Here is a 23,691-nt window from a genome sequence, read left to right as displayed (position 1 = left end):
TCAAAGCTAAAATAGCTGACTATGTGCTCCATATTCCACTTTGAATGGGCTCTTGAAAGTACTTTATTTACACCAGGATGGCTGAGAGGTTTAGGTGTTGGAATTAAAATCCGATGGACCACATGTCCAAACCCCACTCTTGGAAGAATTTTGATATGGATGTAATCAACCCTAATTTACATTTAAAGCTGAAAGAAATGACAATGGATGGGCGAGAGGTTAAGGTGTTAGAATTAAAATCCAATGGACTACGTGTGCGTTCCATCCCCACTCCAGGAAGTTTGATAGGGATGTAATCAACCCTAAATTTATTCATTTGCATTTAGTGTGGATTAAAGCTGAAAGAAATGACAAGTTACTCCATTTTTAATCAGCACTTTAGGTGTTTATCCTTTATAAACACCTGGATGGCAGTGTGGTTAAGGCCTTAGACTCATGATCGAACTGAAGAATGTTATTGTTTGTTCAAAACCCCCTTCTGGTATAAAGTTGAACTTTTATTTGGATGACTCAAAGCCAAATATCTGTGTCCTCCTTATTTCCCTTTCACTGGGCTCTTGATTGGACTTTATTAACACCAGAATGGCTGAATGGTTAAGGCATTGGATTTAAGATCCAATGGACATGTGGGTTTGAACCCCACTCTTGGTAGAAATGTACCTTTGATTTAGATGTAATCAAGTCTCATTTAGATACTGTGTGCTCCTTATTCCATTTTGACTAGGATCTTGATTGTACTTTATTAAAACTAGGATGGCCGGGAGGTTAAGACGTTGGATGAAGATCCAATGGATAAATGTCCTCGTGCGTTCGAACCACACTCCTGGTAGAAGTTTGATTTGGATGTAATCAACCCTCCTTTTGCTCATTTGTATTTTATGTGGATAAAGTTTGAAAGAAATGTCTGTGACCCCTTTCTCCACTTTGGCTGGGCTCTTGAGTATATTTTAGCTACATCAGGATGATGAGAGGTTAAGGCGTTGGATTTAAGCTCCAGTGGACATATGGTTTCGAACCCCTCTCCTGGTAACACGTTTACCTTTGATTTGGATGTAATCAACTCTGATTTGGACTTTGTGTGGATCAAATCCAAAATAAATGACTATGTCCACTTTGACTCAGCACTTTTTAGTCTTTTGGTAACAGCAGGATGACCGAGTGGTTAAGGCATTGGACTTAAGCTTCAATGGACATCTGTCCGCGTGGGTACGAACCCAACTACTGGTATAAATTTTTTACCTTTGATTTGGATGTAACCCAGTCTCATTTAATTCCTTTGAATATTGTCTGGCTCAAAACAAAAAGGTGACTGTGAGAACCTTATAATGTACAACAGAATGAGTCATATTAAATGGCAGGGAAACTGTCCAATTGCAGGCTTACCCTGCAGTGAAGTTTTGATAACTGTGTAAACCTCTTTAGGACTAGGTGACTTTTATCAATATATTTGCGTGTATTTACCCAGAAAAAATCATAAAGAACATCAAATGCGATGATGATCTGGACGAGACTGCCGAATCGAGGCAAAGGTAAGAATCTCTGGATTAACTATCCAATGTTAGCAAAATGTAGTAATAAATAACTTGGCAAAATGTCTTTAAAATTGGACAATTCTGTGCAAGTTTTAAATTGACACAATACTTGTTAGCAAAGTTGTCTGCTAGAGATGACGTGCAAGAGCTTGCAGTTATTTGTAGTTTTGCATGTCTACTTTGACGCTAATAAGCATTTTCAAATCAAAGTAAATAGAGCTGAATATATTGACAAAAAGTCACCTTGTCCAAGAGAGATTGCTGGTTATCAAAACATCACCCCAATAGTCAAAATGAACAATGGATAAACGATTGGAACCATTTGTTTGACCGCTAGGTTTTATGGGTATTACGACACCTCCACTGTGGGGCTCTACAAAGACTCTCATAAATACACTTTAGTGGGTTCATAAATTTAGATTTACCCATTTCACAGGATAAATAGGAAAATGCTTTGACAGGAAGTTAAAGGCACTGTCAGATAGTGGACTTTTCAGTAAAAGATATGCCTGCCTTCTTGCATCCACCATCTAATATATTTAGTGGCAGCGTTGGTAAGGAAGTAGCTGGCACGAGCCTTTGCTTGAGCGAGCCGGAACAGCTCATAGGTTAGGAGCCCATCTCCTGTTTCTGTAGAGTGAGGCAGCTTAATGTACAAGTACACCCCCTGGACAGGATGCTAGTCTATCACAGGGCCTTACCCAGATCCAGCTCCTTTATGCTGAGTGCCAAGCAGAGATTGAACTCTCAACCTTCCAATCTCAGGGCGGACACTAACCACAAGGCCACTAAGTTTGGTGGGACGAACGTTAATGTCCAGGTTGAATGATTAGAGAGGAATGGGCACATAGTGAAGAAAGGCACTCCTGGTGGTGTGTCCTGACATAAGTTCACAATCACATAGAAAAAGTTACAAACATGACAGGCAGGTGGACTCATTTTGTCATCAACAAGTTTATTGATTTTAACCAAATGGACTGGTGGCTAGCTACAATGGTAGAACCAAGCAGGAAGCGTGACGAACTGACAATCAGGCCATTTTTTTCCCTTTACGTCCACTGTGAATTGCAAAGGTGGTGAGGATGTGGCAATGACCCCAAAAACATTTGGAATCCTTCTGACAGCATTAGGTTTTAAAAGTTGAAACGTAGAAGGGAAAAATAATGAAAGCTCCAGAATCATGCAGTAGGTCAGTCAGCATACAACGTTATCTATGAATGAGTGACAGTCTAGCAGTTGAAAAGAAAGACTCAAGTAAAGGTCTGGGCCATATTCAGTACAGACTTACAGCAGTTCTAAGGCCTGGTCCTGCAGCGCCCCTGTGAGTCATGGTTTTCAAAACCAGTCAATTAATGACTTCTGGAGTTCGAAAGACCTGATTGAATGCAGATATGGATTTCACCAAACATGGGCCACAACGAATGAATGACATCCAATCATACAAACCAGAATACACAGGGATCCCCCACAATGACAATTACAAAAAACATACAAATAAGGGAGGGACCAATAAAATGTGACAAAGGGCTCCCCGAAATAAAAATCCTATTGTATTTCAAACATCAACAAAAGGGTTATTCTTACAAGCTAAAAGTAAAATAATAATTAAACATTTGGTTTAGCATCCAAAATCATAGGACAATACTCAATCAAAAAGGTATCTTTGCTCCAGTTCAAAAGGTTTGAAGGACCAGTCACTCACACCGAAATATCAAGGTACACACAGTACACCACTCAAAGCATGTCCCACAGTGAATAGTATAATAAAAAACCAGAGCAACTTCAAATCAGAATCGTAACAACCATGTACCCAGACAGGTCGTCTACACAGTGTTGAAGTGTTCTGTTTTCACAGGTGGCCCAATATCACAATAACCAGGACACCATCTTGTTGGACATTGGCTGATGTCCTTTTCATTACATTGTCACCATTAAAGCACCATAAAAGATGGATGACATTGTACATGTATGGACAAATGAACAGTGCAGTGGATATTAACATGAACTATCAAGAAATATATTTAAGACAAGAGCGATAACTTACCATAGAACCCTCATATTCAAATCTGAACCTTGAAGCCACTTCCACTGCTTTCATTTTAAAAATGTATTATTCCTTCCCTCTAATCAGGGACTGATTAAAACCTGGGACACCAGGTAGGTGCAATTTATAATCAGGTAGAACTGAAAACCAGCAGTACTCCAGACCTCCTGGGTAGGTTTGAATGCCCCTGCCATAGAACAATGTCCTTCCTAGTCATCTTTCACACCTGGAAGTATTGTGCTCCTTCAAACATGTCACTGGTTAATACCAACAGTTTCACAAAACATTCAGGAATGTTTTTCTTGCTTTTAAGAATGCACCTTTAATTTTGGGGTACTTTCTGAAATATAGTTTCCCCTGAACTATTTACATGTGGGAATTTGATAGGGCTAAAGTGGAATGTTTCTTACAGAAGAAACATGAAAAGCAAATGCATAAGCATGGTAGCAATGGAAAGTGAACAGTTAGAAGACGGAAAAATTTGACCAAAAGTTGAGGACATAACAGTTTACCTGACAAGACTGAATCCAAACATTACACTTGATTTTATGTGCATTTTACATTTACTGTACTTTGCCACATTTGTTGATCAAATCTGAAAATACTCTGGATACACCCAGTAACATAAGAATACTCCTGGAAAATGTGGGGTAGGTGCAACATAAGGGTTGGAGTGAGAGGACTATCTGGTGTCTCCATGTGGCCAAACACCTCTCCAAAGTGTGCACAGTTACTAAGTAATTCCAATGCACTTTAATGACTCAAAGAAGAGTCGTCAACTATAGGGTGCTTTTTTGAGCTCTCCTAGCCGTGCCATTGAGGAACTAGAGCAAGCACACTTGTAGTCGTTTTGTTTGGAACACAACCCTGCATCCACGCCATCACACAATTACTGTTTATGCAATCCAAAAACAGACCATTATAATTTGAAATCTGGGTCAAGTGGGCATAATTTGAAAGCTTGTTCTATTGCCAACATCACTAGCTAAGTTATAAAGTACAATCTTACAATGTTAGGCTTTCACAAGGCAATTCAGAGAAATGGATAGTAATTTTGGTGTGCATAGAAAGGAGTCAAGTGCATTCAGTTGCGTGAACTGCAGCAAATTTTCTTCACAATAGACAAACACAGGCTCATTCTGTTCAGAACCACCCAGGATATGACGCCATGTCATCTTGTAACTGTACATCAAACAGTGATCATAAACATTGACACAGTATATGACATGAGTTTTACAATATAGAAATGTGAAGTGCACATTTGGACTCGGCTTGCTTGATGGACATCAAAACAGTAATTATTATCTTCAACATCTCATCTTTCAAAATACATCGAGTCCTCTTAAATGTAAAGCATTTCCCTCACTCAGACAAATTTGCCAAAGTTACCGAATTGGTGGGAGGGATGGCGGGAGGGATGGGGGCAACTTCTTCTCGTGTGCAGTACTCAAGTTCAGAACGGCTGTCAATCAAAACCCATACAGCACTGTGAGGCACAGAACCTGAGCTCTGCCGTCATTTATAGCATGTTACTCTACAGCCACTGCATTCCAATTTAGTTGCTTATCAGGCATTTTTCAACCAATATACAGGTATGAGTGTAACATGTTAAGACAGGGCTTTGCAAAGTGGTTTTGTTCTCTTTTATGTGAAAAGATTTGTGACATTCAATAAAAACAGTGAATTCTATGGGATCTAAGTGTCAATGAAGACATTATTTGGTCACCTCCCATGTACAGGCAGCATGCAACATGTTATATAGATTAAAGCGATAGTTTTGCTAGCGACAACTTGCTAGTGATCTAAGAAAAGTTAAATATCTTAAAAGTGAAACACACCATGAGTAAGAAAATACATAACCTATTTCAAAGTCAAAAACGCAAGTACAATTACTATTATGTACAGTGCATTTGGAGAGTATTAAGACCCCATGACTTTTTCCAAATTTTGTTACGTTACAGCCTTATTCTAAAATTGATTAAATATTATTTTTGTCTCATTAATCTACACAATACCCCACAATGTCAAAGCGAAAACAGGATTTTAGAAATGTTTGCAAATGTATAAAATATTAAAAACAGAAATACCTTATTTACATAAGTATTCAGACCATGTGCTACGAGACTCGAAATTGAGCTCAAGTGCATCCTGTTTCCATTGGTCATCATTGAGATGTTTCTACAACTTGATTGGAGTCCACCTGTGATAAATTAAATTGATTGGACATGATTTGGAAAGGCACACACCTGTCTATATAAATTCCCACAGTTGACAGTGCATGTCTGAGCAAAAGCCAAGCCAGGAGGTCGACGGAATTGTCAGTAGAGCTCTGAGACAGGGTTTTGTCGAGGCACAGGTCTGGGGAAGGGTACCAAAACATTTCTGCAGCATTGAAGGTCCCCAAGAACCCAGTGGCCATCTTCTTAAAAGTTTGGAACGACCAAGAATCTTCCTAGAGCTGGCTGCCCTGCCAAACTGAGCAATTGGGGGAGAAGGGCCTTGGTCAGGGAGGTGACCAAGAACCCAATGGTCACTCTTATAGAGCTCCAGAGTTCATCTGTGGAGATGGGAGAACTTTCCAGAAGGACAACCATCTCTGCAGCACTCCACCAAATCAGACCTTTATGGTAGTGGCCAGACGGAAGCCACTCCTTAGTAAAAGGCACATGACAGCCTGCTTGGAGGCACCCAAATGACTCTCAGACCATCAGAAACAAGATTTTCTGGTCTGATGAAACAAAGTTTGAACTCTTTGGCTTGAATGCCAAGCGTCACATTTGGAATAAACCTGGCACTATCGCTACGGTGAAGCACGTGGTGGCAGCATTATGCTGTGAGGATGTTTTTCAGCGGCAGGGACTGGGAGACTAGTCCAGATCGAGCGAAAGATGAACGGAGCAAAGTACAGAGATCCTTGATGAAAACATGCTCCCGAGTGCACAGGACCTCGGACTGGGGAGAAGGTTCACCTACCAAGATAACGCAGGAAAGGCTTCGGGACAAGTCTCTGAATGTCCTTGAGTGGCCCAGCCAGAGCCTGGACTTGTAACCGATCGAACATTTCTGGAGAGACCTGAAAATAGCTGTGCAGTGACGCTCCCCATCCAACCTGACAGAACTTGAGAGGATCTGCAGAGAAGAATGGGAGAAACTTCCCAAATACAGGAGTGCCAAGTTTGTAGCATCATACCCAAGACGACTCAAGGCTGTAATCGCTGCCAAAGGTGCTTCAACAAAGTACTGAGTAAAGGGTCTGAATACTTATGTAAATGTGATATATTTTTTATTTTTTAATACATTTGCAAAAATTTCAAAACAACCTGTTTTTTCTTTGTCATTAAGAGGTATTGTGTGTAGATTGAAGAGGGGAAAAAAACTATTTTAGAATAAGGCTATAACGTAACGAAAATGTGGAGGGGTCTGAATACTTTCCGAATGCACTGTACACACCTTAAAGCCAAGAACATAAAAATGTGTTCTTTTTATAAAGCACAACGTCATAGATAAAAGCTATCTAATATTCTCAAACCAACGAACCACAAAACTAAAAACGTATTTAAACAGGATAAGCAGGATTTTGATGTCAAATGGAAAAGCATTATGAATGTGATGTTCAAAAGATTTCCCCCAACATTGCGTTTTTGTTTGCTTATGTTCAGATTGTTAAGAAACCGGCGGGCATGTGTACTCTCTAAACTGTAATGCATTTTGACACCTAGCAGCTAGACTTCATAATTGCACTTAAAAATAAAAAAACTGTATACATCCGAAACCCATTTCCTCTTGAGCATTGCATTTCTCCTCACTACTGGTTTGACAACAATTTAAATCCTGGGATATTCAATACCCCCAACTGGCAAGTAAGTTTGTTTTGCCTGTACAATTTCTATATAGGTCTTAACACTTTCCAGTTACTTAATAACAGCAGAAACCTAGCACTCAAAGATTAGCTAATTATGTTGATGCCCAAAATTCCATGGAAAAGAACCACGGGTCCTTGGTCATCCTCGGAGGATTGACGTTAAGCACTGTCAGTCACAGGCTGAAAGAAAAGCATGGAGAAAATGTTACATTGCATCAGTAATTTATGTTTTTAAATAATGTTGGAAATGAACCAAACACCACCAACTATTCAAAGTTAAGTGGATCAGGGGTGAGTTTCTCATAAACCTCGTTGCCAGCACAGTACTACACATCTCCTCATGACACAGCTCGCGTAGGACAGCAAAGTGCTTCATTTGAATTTCGTTAATTCAAGCACAGAAGATTCTCAAGAGAAATAACAGGCCATATTAGCTACAAGGCGTTTGGAAAACTCACCCTGGGTCAGCCCTGATGTATGACCAAATGAATAGATCTTCCCCAAACAGGAGGTTGGTGTAAAACATAGTGAAGGGTACATTCATTATTATTTTTTGTTGTTGTTTTATGTCTCTGTAACTCAACATATGAAAGTCAGCTTCCCTCACCTTCTCTGATGTTAATTGGGCCTCGGTCGGTGGTTTTGCTTGGCTCTCTGGCTTTGGTTCACCCGCAGAAGACAGCGCTGTGGGCTTAGGCCCTGCCTTGTCATTGAGCTTCAGCTCGGTGTCAGACTTCTTGCTATCCACCTTCGAGTCACCTTTGCTCTCTGTGTCCTTAGGTCGTTTAGGAGAGCTCTTCAGAGAGAAAGACACATGACCCTTATTCAAGTGCCATGTTTCCCCAAGTTGGCAAACATACACGATTGCTTACTTTCTTACGTTTTTTTTTACTGATTCAAATGAACAACCTCTTAAAAACCTTTAAAATACCATGTAAAAACAATTTCTTTACGAATAGCAAAGTGACCCACACCTGCCACTTTCCTATTTAATATTTGGCAGCACTTTATAATAACACCTTGTAATAAAGAATTTATAATGGATTAGTAAATAGTTTATTCATTAAAATCAGTACTCCAACATTTGTTAATGTTAGTAAGCTAGCTATTCACATATTTATAAACTTCTAAAGTATGTAGTAATGATCCATATGATAATTTATATGTATAATATAGGTCCTTATATACCATTTAATCATTAGCAATGTCTTTTTGCGTGACTTCATCTAAAGTGAGGGCTATTTATACATTAGAAATACTTTATGTTTTGAGTGACCAGTGTAATTTCTTACAAAAAGATGGACATGAATTGGGAGACATTCCAGCAGTACCTGATGCTCCTTATTAAGGTCTCAAAATAGCCTAGAACATATGGTAAAACGGTAAAAGAATAAGGACACAATACAGGATGTTAAAGGAAATATAGCGAAGATTTGTCACAAAAACTGATGTAAAACAACTGTTTCAAGGTCATGAGGAAGTATTGTAATGCTAATGTTTTTCTAACGTTGTCAACCTCTCAAACTAGAACTAATCATAAAACAGGGAGATGTAGCCTACACATACAGCAGGCCGGATCAGCCAGTTTTTCTCTAGTGGATTTTTATTCCTTCATTACATACAGTGCCCTCAGAAAGTATTCAGACCCCTTGTCTTTTTCCACATTGTTACGTTACAGCCATATGACAGAGCTCTAGAGATCCTCTGTGGAGATGGGAGAACCTTCCAGAAGGACAACCATCTCTGCAGCACTCCACCAATCATTCCTCAGTAAAAAGGCACACGACAGCCCTCTTGGAGTTTGCCAAAAAGGCACCTAAAGACTCTCAGACCATGAGAAACAAGATTCTCTGGTCTGATGAAACAAAGTTTGAACTCTTTGACTTGAATGCCAAGTGTCACGTCTGGAGGAAACATGGTACCATCCCTATAGTGAAGCATGGTGGTGGGATGGTTTTCAGCTGCAGGGACTGGGAGACTAGTCAGGATCGAGGGAAAGATGAACGGAGTAAAGTACAGAGAGATCCTTGATGAAGGCCCTGAGCACTCTAGAGCAGGTTTCAGACTGGGGGCGAAGGTTCACCTTCCAACAGGACAACCCAGGAGCGCTTTGGAACAAGTCTCTGAATGTCCTCGAGTGGCTTGCCAGAGCCCGGATTTAAACCTGATCTAACATTGCTGGAGAGACCTGAAAAAGCTGTGCAGCAAAACTTCCCATCCAACCTGATGGTGCTTGAGAGGATTTGCAGAGAAGAATGGGAGAAACTCCCCAAATACAGGTGTGCCAAGATTGTAGTGTCATACCCAAGAAGACTCGAGGCTGTAATCGCTACAAAAGGTGATTCAACAAAGTACTGAGTAAAGGGTCTGAATACTTATGTAAAAGTAATAATTCAGTATTACATTCTTTATAAATTAGCAACCATTTCTAAAAACCTGTTTTTGCTTTGTCATTATGAGGTATTGTGCGTAGATTAATACATTTTAGAATAAGGCTGTAAGCTAACAAAATGTGGAAAAAGTCAAGGGTTTTGAATACTTTCCAAAGGCACTGTATGTGATTGAGTTAGAAATGTTACATGCATAACCTTTAAATGCTTCCAGTGCCTCAGTCTTTTTAAAACGCAGACTATTTTCACACTTTGCTTTGTTTGGCGGCAAATTTGAACGTAATGCGTTAGTTCAGTGAAATTATGTATTCAGGTATTTGTTTTCTTACCACATAAGAAGTCTATGGACTTCTCTAAGGAGCAACTGCAATCCACACTTGGGTTTTGGTAGAAAAACCACTGCCAAGAAAAGGTTCATGTTTGCATTTTCGGACTAAGGTATACACCACACTATTACAACAGTGTGACTGTTTGTATTTGTATTTATTAAGGATCCCCATTAGCTGCGGCCAAGGCATACTCTTCCTGGGGTCCAGTAGAATTAAGGCAGTTATTCAATTTAAAAAACTATACATTCAACAGATTTCACAACACATTAAGTGTCTGCCCTCAGGCACCTACTGTACTACCACTGTTCTGGAATCAAATGTTTATTATATTCCCTTAAACATCCTCTGTAACCATCCTCTGTAGAGAACCATCCTCTGTAGAGAACCATCAATATGTTCTAGGACATTTTTAAAACTTAAATCTGGAATGCTTAATGGTGAAACTGCCATGTTCATTTGCAATATTATAACAAAGAAGTTACTGCAAACGACAACAAAATAAATTCCCCTCAGACATCACTACATGCGCGATAAAACAGCAGAATATGTACTGCACGCTGTGCGACACTCCTCACCTCCGCTTAGTCTCCCCAAAAAACAAAAACACATACAGTATAATAACAGTGGCACTGTTTCCCCTACTGCAGATAACATCTTTAAGGAGCATCGAGTACTGCTGGAATGTCTACCAATGGCATGTCCATCTTTTAATGAGAAATTACACTGGTCACTCAAAACATTATATATAGTATTTATAAAGTATAAATAGCACTCACTTGAAATGAGGCCATGCAAAAAGACAAATTTTTCTTAACTGCATTGTTGGTTAAGGGCTTGTAAGTAAGCATTTCACTGTAAGGTCTACACCTGTTATATTTGGCGCATGAGACACATACAATTAGATTGGAAAGCGTTCCACAGAGATGCTGGCCCATGTTGACTCCAATGCTTCCCACAGTTGTGTCAAGTTGGCTGGATGTCCATTGTGTGGTGGACCATTCTTGATACACATGGGAAATTATTGAGCATGAAATACCCAGCAGCATTGCAGGTCTTGGCACAAACCGGTACGCCTGGCACCTACTACCATATCCCGTTTAAAGGAACTTTCTTTTGTCTTGCCCGTTCACCCTCTGAATGGCACACACACACGATCCATGTCAAGGCTTAAAACGCCTTCTTTAACCTGTCTCCTCCCCTTCCTCTACACTGACTGAAGTGGATTTAACAAGTGACATCAATAAGGGATCACAGCTTTCACCTGGACAGTCTGTCATGGAAAGAGCAGGTGTTTCTAATGTTTTATACACTCTGTATAATGCAGCCTAAAGCAGAAAATGGTATCATTGCCTGTGAGTAAGTTCTTCGCCAATACCGGCCAGTGCCAGTCATTCGCATGAAGAGGAGACGGAGATACAGGGTTTGCAGATGTGGGTGCCTTGTGAGAATTTGTCGGGGAGTGGGTGTTACTTTTTTCATTTCTTTACATTCGTTTATTTAATAAATATTTTTTTAACCTCTATTTTCTTAACTGCATTGTAAGTAAGCGTTTCACGGGAAGTTCTACACCTGTTGTATAAAGGGCATGTGACAAATACAATTTGATATCAAGAGCACTGTAAGCCTACCGCTGGCCAATCGGATGGCTCAGATTACAGTGTCTGCAGTAACGTAGCATGTATAAAAGAAAGCCACAGTAAAGTTGATACTGTGAGATTTCAAAACATTTAAAAGCATGACTAGGGAGAACCTGTCAACGAACACAGCAAAGAGCTGTTGTTTTTATGAGTGCGTTCATGTTTAAGTTCTTACTCAGCACTGTCAACACTTTGTATTCAACACTTTTATGAAGCCATAAAATGCACTTTCCTACTATTTCCACTCAGCGCTACAACAAGCACTCCAGCAGTAATGAATGAGTAGGAAAGTATCTATAGGCTTGCATTGTTGTTATTATTAGCGGCTTGGGTCTTATTTAATGTCAAGTAATATTTCACTTTCTCTGTTCATAAGAGTAACATGAATTTGTGCATGAGGCAGAAAGTATGCGGTGCGAAAGTGTCCCTTTTTGGTCAGTGTCAGTGGAGGAAAGGGTGATCAGAGGGATGTTGAGAGGCGGACCCTCAGTCTGCTGCTCTCTCCCTCCGCTAAGACCATCAGATGCAGGTGCCATCAGCCCAGTAAAATAAAAAATAAAAAGCACATTTAAAATGTATGCTCACTCAGCTGCACCTCACAAGTAATACAACAGATCTATTACCGGTGTGATCATACAGCCTACTTCAAATTTTGAAATATATATATTTTTTAAATGGCCCCAACAACAGGGCACTGGCAGGGCAATTCAAGCAAAGCCAATGTGCTGATAAAGTATTGGGCCTATAGCTTACTGCGCAAACCAAGTACTGTTTTTAAATTGGTCAATGTTGCATAAGCTTATGTTTTTTAAGTAACGTAAAAAATAATCTGAGCAGTAGATCTCTGCCTGCATTTTGACTCAGAAAAGGTTGGTGACCACTGTTCTAGAGCATTTCCCTTTACTGTGGCAATTGTGATCGAATCAATGCAATGTTAGCCATTTCCAATGCAACATACTGAAACAACAAGAGATTTTGTTGTAGGCGGAACGCATCAGAGTAGGATACTATTGCATTGACACGCACGTCTCATCCCATACTCTACACAGACCAGTGCGGCATAAACAATCAGAGCTGCAGTAGGCCTATATGCAAATAGACCATTGCCTTATATGGATCTGTGCCATTTACTTTGAACTGGACTGTGTTTACAACATGAGCAGTCGTGAATAGATGAGCTTGGTTTGAGATCAAAGCGAGAGCTGCATATAGCCACTTGTGCACATTTTTTTCATATCATTTGCTAGGTAGTGAGTTATTAACCCAGTTATAGATCATTTGTAGTTAGCAATACGGGAGTGATTGCTTCCTACACGAGCACAAAATGTATACATTTCTAGACATCTTCAAAAATCGATTTTGTAAAGTGGTTTCTTGCATCAAACAACATTTTCAGTCACCTTGTCTGAAGGACAAGCAGATAAAGAGGTTAACTTCTCTAGGATAGGGGGCAGCATTTTCACGTTTGGATGAAAAGCATACCCAAATTCAACTGCCAGCTACTCATCCCCAGAAGATAAGATATGCATATTATTAGTAGATTTGGATAGAAAACACTCTGAAGTGTCTAAAACTGTTTGAATCATGTCTGTGAGTATAACAGAACTTATTTAGCAGGCGAAACCCCGAGGACAAACCATTCAGATTTTTTTTTTTGAGGTCACTCTTTTCAATGGGTTTTTATTGGGAATACAGATTTCTAATTGACCTTCTTGCAGTTCCTACCGCTTCCACTGGATGTCAACAGTCTTTAGAAGTTGGTTGAGGTTTTGTCCTTTGTGTAATGTAGAAGTACGGCCATCTTGAACGAGGGTCACTGGAAGTGTACTGTTAGTTAGAGGCGCGTGACCAGAAAGCTAGCTACAGTTTGTTTTAATCCTGTATTGAACACAGATCATCCCGTCTTCAATTTTATCGATTATTTACGTTAAAAAATACCTAAAGTTGTATTACAAAAGTAGTTTGAAATGTTTTGGCAAAGTTTACAGGTAACTTTTGAGATATTTTGTAGTCACGTTTCACAAGTTGGAACCGGTGTTTTTCTGGATCAAACGCGCCAAATAAATGGACATTTTGGATATATATCGACGTAATTAATCGAACAAAAGGACCATTTGTGATGTTTATGGGACATATTGGAGTGCCAACAACAGAAGCTCGTCAAAGATAAGGCATGAATTCTATTGTTATTTCTGCATTTTGTGTCGCGCCTGCAGGGTTGAAATATGCTTCTCTCTCTTTGTTTACTATGGTGCTAACGCAGATAATAGCATCGTTTGCTTTCGCCGAAAAGCCTATTTGAATTCTGACATGTTGGCTGGATTCACAACCAGTGTAGCTTTAATTTGGTATCTTCCATGTATGATTTAATGAAAGTTTGATTTTTATAGTAATTTATTTGAATTTGGCACTCTGCATTTTTACTGGCTTTTGGCCAAGTGGGACGTTAGCGTCCCACATATCCCAGAGAAATTAAAACTCTAATTTAATGTAGGCCTTCATTGAACACCACACATTGTCTGCTACTGTAGGCTGAAAGATAGAACAGCCATTTCCATATTAAAATGTTATGGGATGCATTTTCTCCATTGTTTTTGATGGTAGGCCTACATTATGATAAAATAGCCTACTTGGCCAATGTTAAAACTAACTTAAAGCGGGTACAGCCTCAGTGTTCACTATAAACGTTCAAGTTGGTGCTCAGCAGACATGAAATTTGCTCTGTGCCGTAAAAATATTAGGGAACATTGCTTGTGACTGACTTACCTCGACGGAATCCCCAGCTTTCCTCTTGGCCCCTCCCCTGTCGGTCTTCTCATCGATGATGAGGGTCCCTTCGTCCTCATCACTGCTTCCTTCTGCATTACCCTTTCGCGGCCCACCTGCCTCCACCGCCCCCTCTGCTGGGGTCTCCTTTGCCAGCTGAGGGAGAAAGAACATAATTTTGGCAGGAAAATATGGTGAATTACACCCTGTATTTGCTGAGGTTGAGTATAGGTAAATCTGTATTTGGGAGTACTTTTCGTCATGGATGATAAAGTAATAGGGATTTTGTGTTACTAGAATAGGAAAAATAAACATTGTGTGGTGTGCTTCTTAATATTTGCTCAAATCATATGTCATGTGTCACACAGGAACAAAGGCTCATGCACGTCGGCAGGTAGACAGACACGACCCTTTCCGCCGTAATCTAAGCACACACACACACACACACACACACCTCATAACCTGCGGGTTCGTGTATCACAGTAGGGTTGTTCTCAATTTCCCATAGACCCTCACTGAAGCCTTTCCTCTTGGTGGGCTTGCCAAACTTCTCCTTGCCCTCCTCATAGGGGAACAAGTCCTTGGGACCCAGGAATGCACTGAGATGGCAAATGTTAGAAAGTTCAAAGGTTGACGCATGCAACTACCTACAGAGCTTCAAAATACTATTCTATGGAGCTAATTCTAATTCCAAACGAACAGCCTAATGCACTTGTGGAGATTTGGAGAGAATTTGATAGGCGAAAGGAACAATATGGTGGTAGCTCCAACTTGTTCTCTGATAAGCTAGTCTGTATTTTCACCATATTACTTGTACATATCAAAGCCTCTCAGATCTCCACAAGTGTATTGAAGGTAGGGGCTCATTTGGAATTTTGATAGGATTCATCGCATCAAAAACCATATTCACTTACGTCTCATGTGTCCCAAAGAAGAACACTTGGTACTTGTTGGAGGGGGACTTGACTGCTCCTTCGGGTAACTCATTAATCTGCGGAAGGAAACAGGGAGTGCAATCTTTTAGTGAGTGCATCTGTTACGTCCCTCAGAAAGAAACCAAAAACTGTATCTCAAACAGAAGGTGAACTAACAAAGAGTCACTAACATCCAAAACGAAACAGGTTCAGAAAGGGTTTCAGAAAGACACTCATGGGGTGTCCACAGAGTTGTCTAGCAACAACAACTGGGACTTAAAGGCACCAATCATGACTAAATTTGCCCAAGAGGAGGCAAACAAAATTTAAACCCACACCAAACTTAAAGACAGGAAGCAAACCCCAAAAAAATGGAGCAAAACAAAAACAAATATAAGATAAAGGAATGCTTTTTAAGAAATCAAATAGGGAGAACCAACTAAAGGCGTTAACCCTCCACATCTCTCAAGGCAACTGGAGCACTAGGACAGCCGTTCTTAAATATCACTGTGCCAGCACAGGTGAAACACCTTCTGACTAACCAGCTGACACCAATCGGTGTGCCCAACTTCCAACCTCGAAATATAAATGGGGAAAAAAACTAAGCATGTAAGACTTCATCAAACTAAATGAAAACTAGTGGCAAAACTTCAAAAAGCACACCTGATATGGATTTATGAATTGCAGGAGCTACCACAAACAAGTATATACAAAAAAATTGTTCGCTACTGAAACAAAGAGAAGAGACAGACCAGTGTAAACAAAAACGCCAGTGCTCCAATAAGGTAATTAAAAATGTACTTCACACTCGACAGGCCTGGTTGTCGACAAGTTCTTTAATGACTGACCAACACTTTTGTTTTCTCACTCAAATACACACATAGCATAAATGACTGCCATTTAGTTTTGTCACTCTCCCAAAGGCAAATATTGGGCAAAAGTTAAGCACCAATCTCCAACCTACTGAGCCACATGAATTTCACATTATAGCTTGATACTCGTGAAGTGGTGGAAAAAGTGTCCAATTGTCAAACTTGAGTAGAATTTTAGATACCTTAATCCAAAACAACTCAAGTAAGTCACCCATTAAAATACTACTTCAGTAAAAGTCTAAAAGTATTTGGTTTTAATTATACTTAAGTAGGGGCACACTCCAACAAAGCACGCGTTTAGTGAGTCCGCCAGATCAGAGTCAGGGATGTTCTCTTATTCAATAATATGAATAGTAAAGTACAGGTACACTCACAAACTACTTAAGTAGTACTTTAAAGTATTTTTACTTAAAGATACAATGTGTAACTTTTTGGGCGACCCGACCAAACTTATAGATCTGTCATTCACATTGAAAGCAAGTCTAAGAAGCGGTAGATATAGCGCGCATAGAACATTTCTATGCTTCCCATGCTTACGTTTAGTTTTTTGCTCCACCATTTTCTGGTTGCTAAAACTAATAGTGGACTAATTTCAGTTTGTGACAAAATAAGATACTGTACAATCTAAACCGCTGTGAAATACATTTTCCATAACCCAAAATATTGTTTCAGCTCTTTGAGGCTGGTGTAAAAAAAAAAAGTAAAAGAAGCAAAAAAAAATTAGAACGGGAAGCATAGAAAAAGCACACCTAGAACATATTTAAATAGTGCAAAAACACAGTGTTGGAGAAGAAATTAAAAGTGCAATATGTGCCATGTAAAAAAGCTAACGTTTAGGTTCCTTGCTCAGAACATATGAAAGCTGGTGGTTCAATATTCCCAGTTCTCCAATATTTGCAGTTAAGAACTTTTAGGTTGTAGTTATTATAGGAATTATGACGCGTCGACTATTTCGCTCTATACCATTTGTATTTCAAATACCTTTGACTATTGGATGTTCTAATAGGCACTTTAGTATTGCCAGCCTTATCTCAGGAGTTGATAGGCTTGAAGTCATAAACAGCGCTGTGGAAGCAAGCATTGCTAAGAGCTGCTGGCAAACGCAGTAAAGTTTGAATGAATGCTTACGAGCCTGCTGCTGCCTACCACCGCTCAGTCAGACTGCTCTATCAATTATCAAATCATAGACTTAATAATAATATAATAAACACAGAAATATGAGCCTTAGGTCATTAATATGGTCAAATCCGGAAACTATCATTTCGAAAACGAAACTTTTATTCTTTCAGTGAAATACAGAACCGTTGTGTATTTTATCGAATGGGTGGCAACCCTAAGTCTAAATATGTATGTTACATTGCACAACCTTCCATGTCATGTCATAATTATGTAACATTCTGGCAAATTAGTTCGCAACGAGCCAGGTGGCCCAAACTGTTGCATATACCCTGACCCTGCATGCAATGAACGCAAGAGAAGTGACACAATTTTCCTAGTTAATATTGCCTGCTAACATGAATCTTTTAACTAAATATACAGGTTTTAAAAAATATACTTCTGTGTATTGATTTTAAGAGAGGCATTGATACTTATGGTTAGGTACATTCATGCAACAATTGTGCTTTTTTCACGAATGCGCTTTTGTTAAAACATCACCCGTTTGGCGAAGTAGGCTGTGATTCATGAAAAATTAACAGGCACCGCATTGATTATATGCAATGCAGGACAAGCTAGTTATTAACCTAGTAATATCACCATCATGTGTAGTTAACTAGTGATTATGTTAAGATTGATTGTTTTTTATAAGATAACTTTAATGCTAGCTAGCAACTTACTTTGGCTCCTTGCTGCACTCGCGTAACAGGTGGTCAGCCTGCCACGCAATTTCCTCGTGGAATGCAATGTAATCAGTGTCCAAAAATGCTGATTACCGATTGTTATGAAAACTTGAAATCGGCCCTAATTAATCGGCCATGCCACTTCCGTGAAGGGAAGTGAACAAGTGCACACTTCGGAAGCAAGGAGAGATTATTGGGGCATAACACTGGACACCTAGGCTACCTTGTTTTCAGATTAAGACTACATAAAATTGAGAGGTACCCATTATCTTTCTCTGTGGGACACAGCTATGGTGTGTTGTACAGGAAGCCCTGTGACAACGGTTGGGCCCTGAGCCACCGTGCCTGCCTCGCTGTGCCACCTTGCTTCCTGATGGGCGTCATGCCAAAGAGGCCCTATAGGCGTTCCCGTTGCGTGTCTTACCAGAGTGTGTGTTTGGTGGGCTAGGACAGGGGCATTGACTGTGGACAGTCTGGTAAAGGGGAAGGAGGGAGGGATAGTGGGAGGAGAGACAGACAGAAAACAGGTGGGGTGTATATGCATTGTTCCAGAGATCTGACCAGCCATGTCCTGTATCTATGGTCATCGTAGACTGACAGCCATTCTGAGCTTTCTGATATCATGCTCTATATCTTACTTTTGTAACAGTGCCCTTGAGGTATCTATCTGGTTGTGAATTTCTGTAATGTACAGTATACTGCCATCATGAGCAATGCACAATTAATACAAATGAACAAATAACACATTCTCCTGAAGACTACTTTCTTTTATTAATTTTATGCTTCAGCCGGTCATTTCCCAATGTTATTTGGGGGAGGCTACTGTGCAAATGTATAGATTACAGAAGTAAATTGGGCATGACTTTTGACGAAAATAAATTAATGAAACTTTTAGTAGTTTCCAAACGCTGCTGTTGCAGAAATTGGTAGAAGATTCACTTGAAACTAATCCACGTTGCCGAAACAGTTAATTACACTTCAATGGATTTGGAATGCCTCAGGAAGGAGAAACATTTTCATAGAGCACCAATTCAGGCAATGTGTGTTGTCCTTTGCCCGAGGATATAACTATTTTTTTTTTTAATAAACAATGTCAATTCTCATTAATGACAATAAATCACCTACTTTCCCCTCATTTGTAATGAAGTCTAGGCTAAAATAAAACATTTACATTACCGTTACAATAGGCTCATGCATTCCTTCCAGACAATCAAACGCCGCCGCTGCCGCCAAACATTAACCATACGGGAATTACCACACTGTAGCAAACTCGGTTACAGTGTTTCAAAGAATCCATTTCACGACTCGCCTTAACTTTGTCTCACATTCACATTGTAAAATGCTACTGGTTGGACTTGGAATAGCCTAATATCCTAGTGGTAACTGTTCTTAAACGTAGGATACTCGAGCCTATTTGTTACCGAAGTTGACGATGTTATACATGTTTGTTTACATGAAGCCAGGATCTATCGAACAGCCTATACTAGGCCTCGTATCAATGGTTAAAGTAAACAGTGCCTCTGCGAACTGAACAGTAATCAGGACGGCATTTGCTAGGTTACTGTAAAAGTATGTGTACTGCTACAAATAGAAGATTTCGCATTTCTCAAAATGAAACACCGAATGTACAAAAAATGTCACTAGCCTATTTCACACCACGTAGTCATACGCCAATAAACTTTGCAAAGACCAGGGGGTAGGCCTCATTGAACTGATCTAGCAGATAGGCCTACATGCATGTGTACTAGAAACAAAATGACGTAAGCCTACTATTAGCGTTTGGTTAAGCAAGAAGAAAAGTATGAAGGAGCTTACCCTCGCGGGCCAATGTGGATAACCCTTCATTTTCGCAAACACGAGATCCCCAGGCTTGTATTCTTTTTGCCTATTCGACCTCGGCATAGCTTCTCAGCGGATGAATAAGATATTTATTTTTTAAATATAAATGTACAATGTCAGTTTACTGTTGCAAGTAAGAACAACGAGATATAGCCACCTAGAGGATTGCACTTGTTAGGTTAAGAGCTCCAACTTTGGGTGGCTTCAGGTTTTCGCGTCAAAATTAAATAATGCGTAGAAATTTGGAACGTGGACGCAATCGAATTGGTAACTTTGCGCGGTCCAGTGCTTTGCAGAGTGTGGTTACAAGATGCAGCTATTAAATGTAATTTTCTTATTTAAAAATAGAATAATAATCCCGTTATTCCTGCTGTCGTAATCCTCTGTAGTCTATCTACAGACCTTGTTTTTGTTTGAAATTGGGAACCGCTTCCCTCTCATGAGCAGATTCATTATCTGAGATTGACTAGTATGGTCTAGGCCAAAACCGAGGTAGCAAAGATATTGGAATTCTGCAAGATTACATACCCTCCATGGATTCTAAGGAACAGAAGCCTTCCAATACACCAACAAAAATGCCTGTTTTGTATTTGATTTGTTTTAAAAGGTCAATTGTCTATAATATTCTACTGATAAAATATTATTGATGTATTTGGGTAGCCTATCTAGGGAGAACCAATACCATTTTCTCCACTATTGTGCCGATCCAAAAGGGTACTGTACTGGCTCTATTTTCTTTCACACTTTCCTTTGCAGCACAGTTCCAGCAATCTTATGGTGAATGAATGCATAACCGGGCCAGGCCACAATTCAGCTTGGCGCAGCTCCACTGGACTCAGTAGTGTGAAAAGGGTTGAGTAGTACACTAAGTATCTCAAACTGATAATTAATCCTGAATTGTCCAACTCTAAAATGTCCCCGAGTTGCTCCTGGTATTCTCAGATCAAGACACCATGTGGGAATATTGAGAAGTCCAAGGTACCTGTAAAAACCTGTGTAAAAATTATTGACATTACTGGATATATCAAGTACATTTATTTTTAGCAGTAGGCCTACTTTCAGAGTTCATTAGTGAGCGCTGTCAAGGCGAATTTCTGAATTTCCACGAATGGTGGAAGAAATTAGATTAAAAAAAATAAAAATAAGAACAGAAAAGTAGTCTTGTAACAACATAATTTTCCCAAATGCCCTTAGGGAAGACACACCACAACACAGACAACACCTTTACATCAGAGCACTTATACGAGAGAGAGAGCACTTGACAAGGACTGTAACTGTAATCATTGAAACTGGGATTGGTTATCTTGCAGTTTAACCTAATCTTTGTATTTAGGCCTCTTTTTAAGACATTATGCATCAAATAAAGATAGGCTCTGTTTGGAATATCTTGGAGCAGAGACTCATCACTCTTTACATTCATCCAGAACACAATCTGGATGATTGTGTTCTGGATGAATGTAAAGAGTGATGAGTCAAACACAGTGTGACCATCAATAGGCTGTAAAGGAGTCCAGTCTTATTTTTAGATATTAGTAAAAATCCAAGACCAACCAAAGTATCTCCAACCAAACCTGTTGGGTGTTTTATCATGATCTGTGATGCCAGACTTACTATAGTGCCTTAGTCTCACATATAATCTTTTGACACTTCATTGTATAGCATCTCAAGTACCTAATTTGACAGGTTCTGAGCCGCACAGACAAATGTGTGAGCCTCCTGTTTGCAGAAAAATCTTTCAGCCGATTTGGGTCCCTCCACAGTCGTGCCTGAGGATAGCTTCCTTGAAATACCAAATAAGGCATCTGCAGCTACAATTTGACTCTTATCTGCCTAAAATAAATGAGTCCCATTTGCCTTATGATATTGTTTAAGAAGCCCCTTACCTCTCCACCTGTCAAATCCATCATATTGTTGTTTCTTGCTGTATACCTGAGGACATAGAGGGGTTCTGCTGCCATCTGAGGAGGCTGGTGGAATCCAACAACTAGCGTTGAGTTCATGCTGCCAATGTCTGAATTCCTCATATGACTCATTTGTGGAGATTCGTTAAGATCGTATTGCTGCTTCAAATAAAGTACAGGAAATGAGAACCGTTTTGTTGTTGGCAGTATTTTAGGATGTTGGGAAATCAGTATTTCAGTATTTCAAACCAAAAACAGTGTTCTGAGTAAAGACAGTAAAAGTTTTTAAAACACACTCTTTGGATCAACATGATGGCAACATTACATTTGTATTTTTTTTTAAATAACTTCTAAAAAATAAAACTTTTGAGTGATTGGCTCGCTGAAAAGCTGCTGCTACCCCCTTCGAACAGTCCCATGCGGCAGTCTGTGACAGAAACATAGCATAGCATTTACACTTCATTCAACAATATTCGTTTTAAACCCAGCAATTGCCATTTTATAAAAATGTGCCCAGACATAAGGAGATGAGAAAGCCAAAAGCAGAATATGGATTATCAGTACTATGATATTCTATGCAGAATATTACTACTATGGTTAGTCCGATTATGCAGAATACTGCAGAAAAGCTAGAATGATCAGGTGCTAACAAACAGGTGCTCTAAGGTCAATTGACTGTTCATGGGATACACTACATACCTCCCACAATTCCAAATGATGGACAATGTTTCCACCATTGTGAGACCTAATGATGCCAGTGCCACAGTCGCTACACCGCCTCCCTCTTGTGACACTCCACAACTGCCACAGCATGCTGTGTCTGGTGGAGTTGAAGCTCAACAGCTGGGAAGTGAAGCAACAACTCCCACAGTGTCCTCCAGGCATCTATATCAGTCTCTTGGTATTTGTATGTTTAGGGGGTTTGTTTCCCTTACATGTTTGAAGGATATACATGTACTTTAAAGATACCATGAACTAATGGGTCCTTTTTTCAAATCACCATAGCAATGGTAGATTTGGACCTGCTGGACCTACTGGACCTGATAGGAAATAGGTAGCTGCTGTTCTCATTCAATGGGTAGATTTGTTTTTAGGGTTAGTATTTAGAATTTTTGTTAGTTTTTGTTTTGGGCCATCGGGTGCATGAGTTCAGCAAATCTAGCTTAATGTCAGAGTCCAATCTAACTGTTTGTATCCTTTTACAACCTAAAATGATGTAAATGTACTTTTTTTTTGGTCTGATATAAAAGTTAGTGCAAAAAGGGTCAATGCAGATGTATGCACTACCCTCTGTAGCGCCATGCGGTTGGATGCCAAGCTGTTGCCATACCAAGCGGTGATGCCAGCCAGTCAATATGCTCTCAATGGTGCAGCTGTAGAACTTTTGAAGGATCTGAGGGTGCTTACCAAATCTTTTCAGCCTCCTGAGTGGGAAGAGGCATTGCCGTGTCCTATTCACGACTGTGTTGGTGTGTGTGGACCATGATAGATCCTTAGTGATGTGGACACCGAGGAGCTTGAAGCTCTCAACTCGCTCCACTACAGCCCTGTCAATGGGAATGGGGGTGTGCTCGGCTCTCCGTTTCCTGTAGTCCACAATCAGATTCTTTGTCTTGCTGACGTTGAGGGAGAGGTTGTTGTCCTGGCACCATACTGCCAGGTCTCTGACCTCCTCCCTATAGGCTGTCGTCGGTGATCAGGCCTACCACCGTTGTGTCGTCTGCAAATTGAAAGATGGTGTTGGAGTCGTGCGGGACCACGCAGTCT

At 39.9% G+C, this 23,691-nt stretch overlaps 1 protein-coding gene across 4 annotated transcripts; it reads right to left on the bottom strand.

Moving 5' to 3' along the window:
• Positions 1-2,467: 2,467 nt before the first annotated feature.
• On the bottom strand, positions 2,468-22,055 carry LOC139554842 (hepatoma-derived growth factor-like). Of its 4 annotated transcripts, none has more exons than XM_071368012.1 (6): positions 21,907-22,055; positions 15,475-15,551; positions 15,015-15,159; positions 14,561-14,716; positions 8,046-8,234; positions 2,468-7,618 (listed from the first exon to the last, which is right to left on the bottom strand). In XM_071368012.1, the coding sequence occupies exons 1-6, from the start codon at positions 22,045-22,047 to the stop codon at positions 7,598-7,600; spliced, it is 729 nt and encodes a 242-aa protein (XP_071224113.1). In that variant the 5' UTR covers positions 22,048-22,055; the 3' UTR covers positions 2,468-7,597. The 4 variants fall into 4 exon arrangements, with proteins under 4 accessions (XP_071224113.1, XP_071224114.1, XP_071224115.1 ...); XM_071368013.1 differs by lacking the exon at positions 21,907-22,055 and adding an exon at positions 20,426-20,491; XM_071368014.1 differs by lacking the exon at positions 21,907-22,055 and adding an exon at positions 20,000-20,481.
• Positions 22,056-23,691: the final 1,636 nt, after the last annotated feature.

The sequence above is a fragment of the Salvelinus alpinus genome, chromosome 26 (assembly GCF_045679555.1).
Source record: "Salvelinus alpinus chromosome 26, SLU_Salpinus.1, whole genome shotgun sequence".
In the NCBI taxonomy this organism is placed as follows: Eukaryota; Metazoa; Chordata; class Actinopteri; order Salmoniformes; family Salmonidae; genus Salvelinus; species Salvelinus alpinus.
Note: the sequence above shows the minus strand (reverse complement) of the source record. Positions and strands in the feature narration are given on the sequence as shown.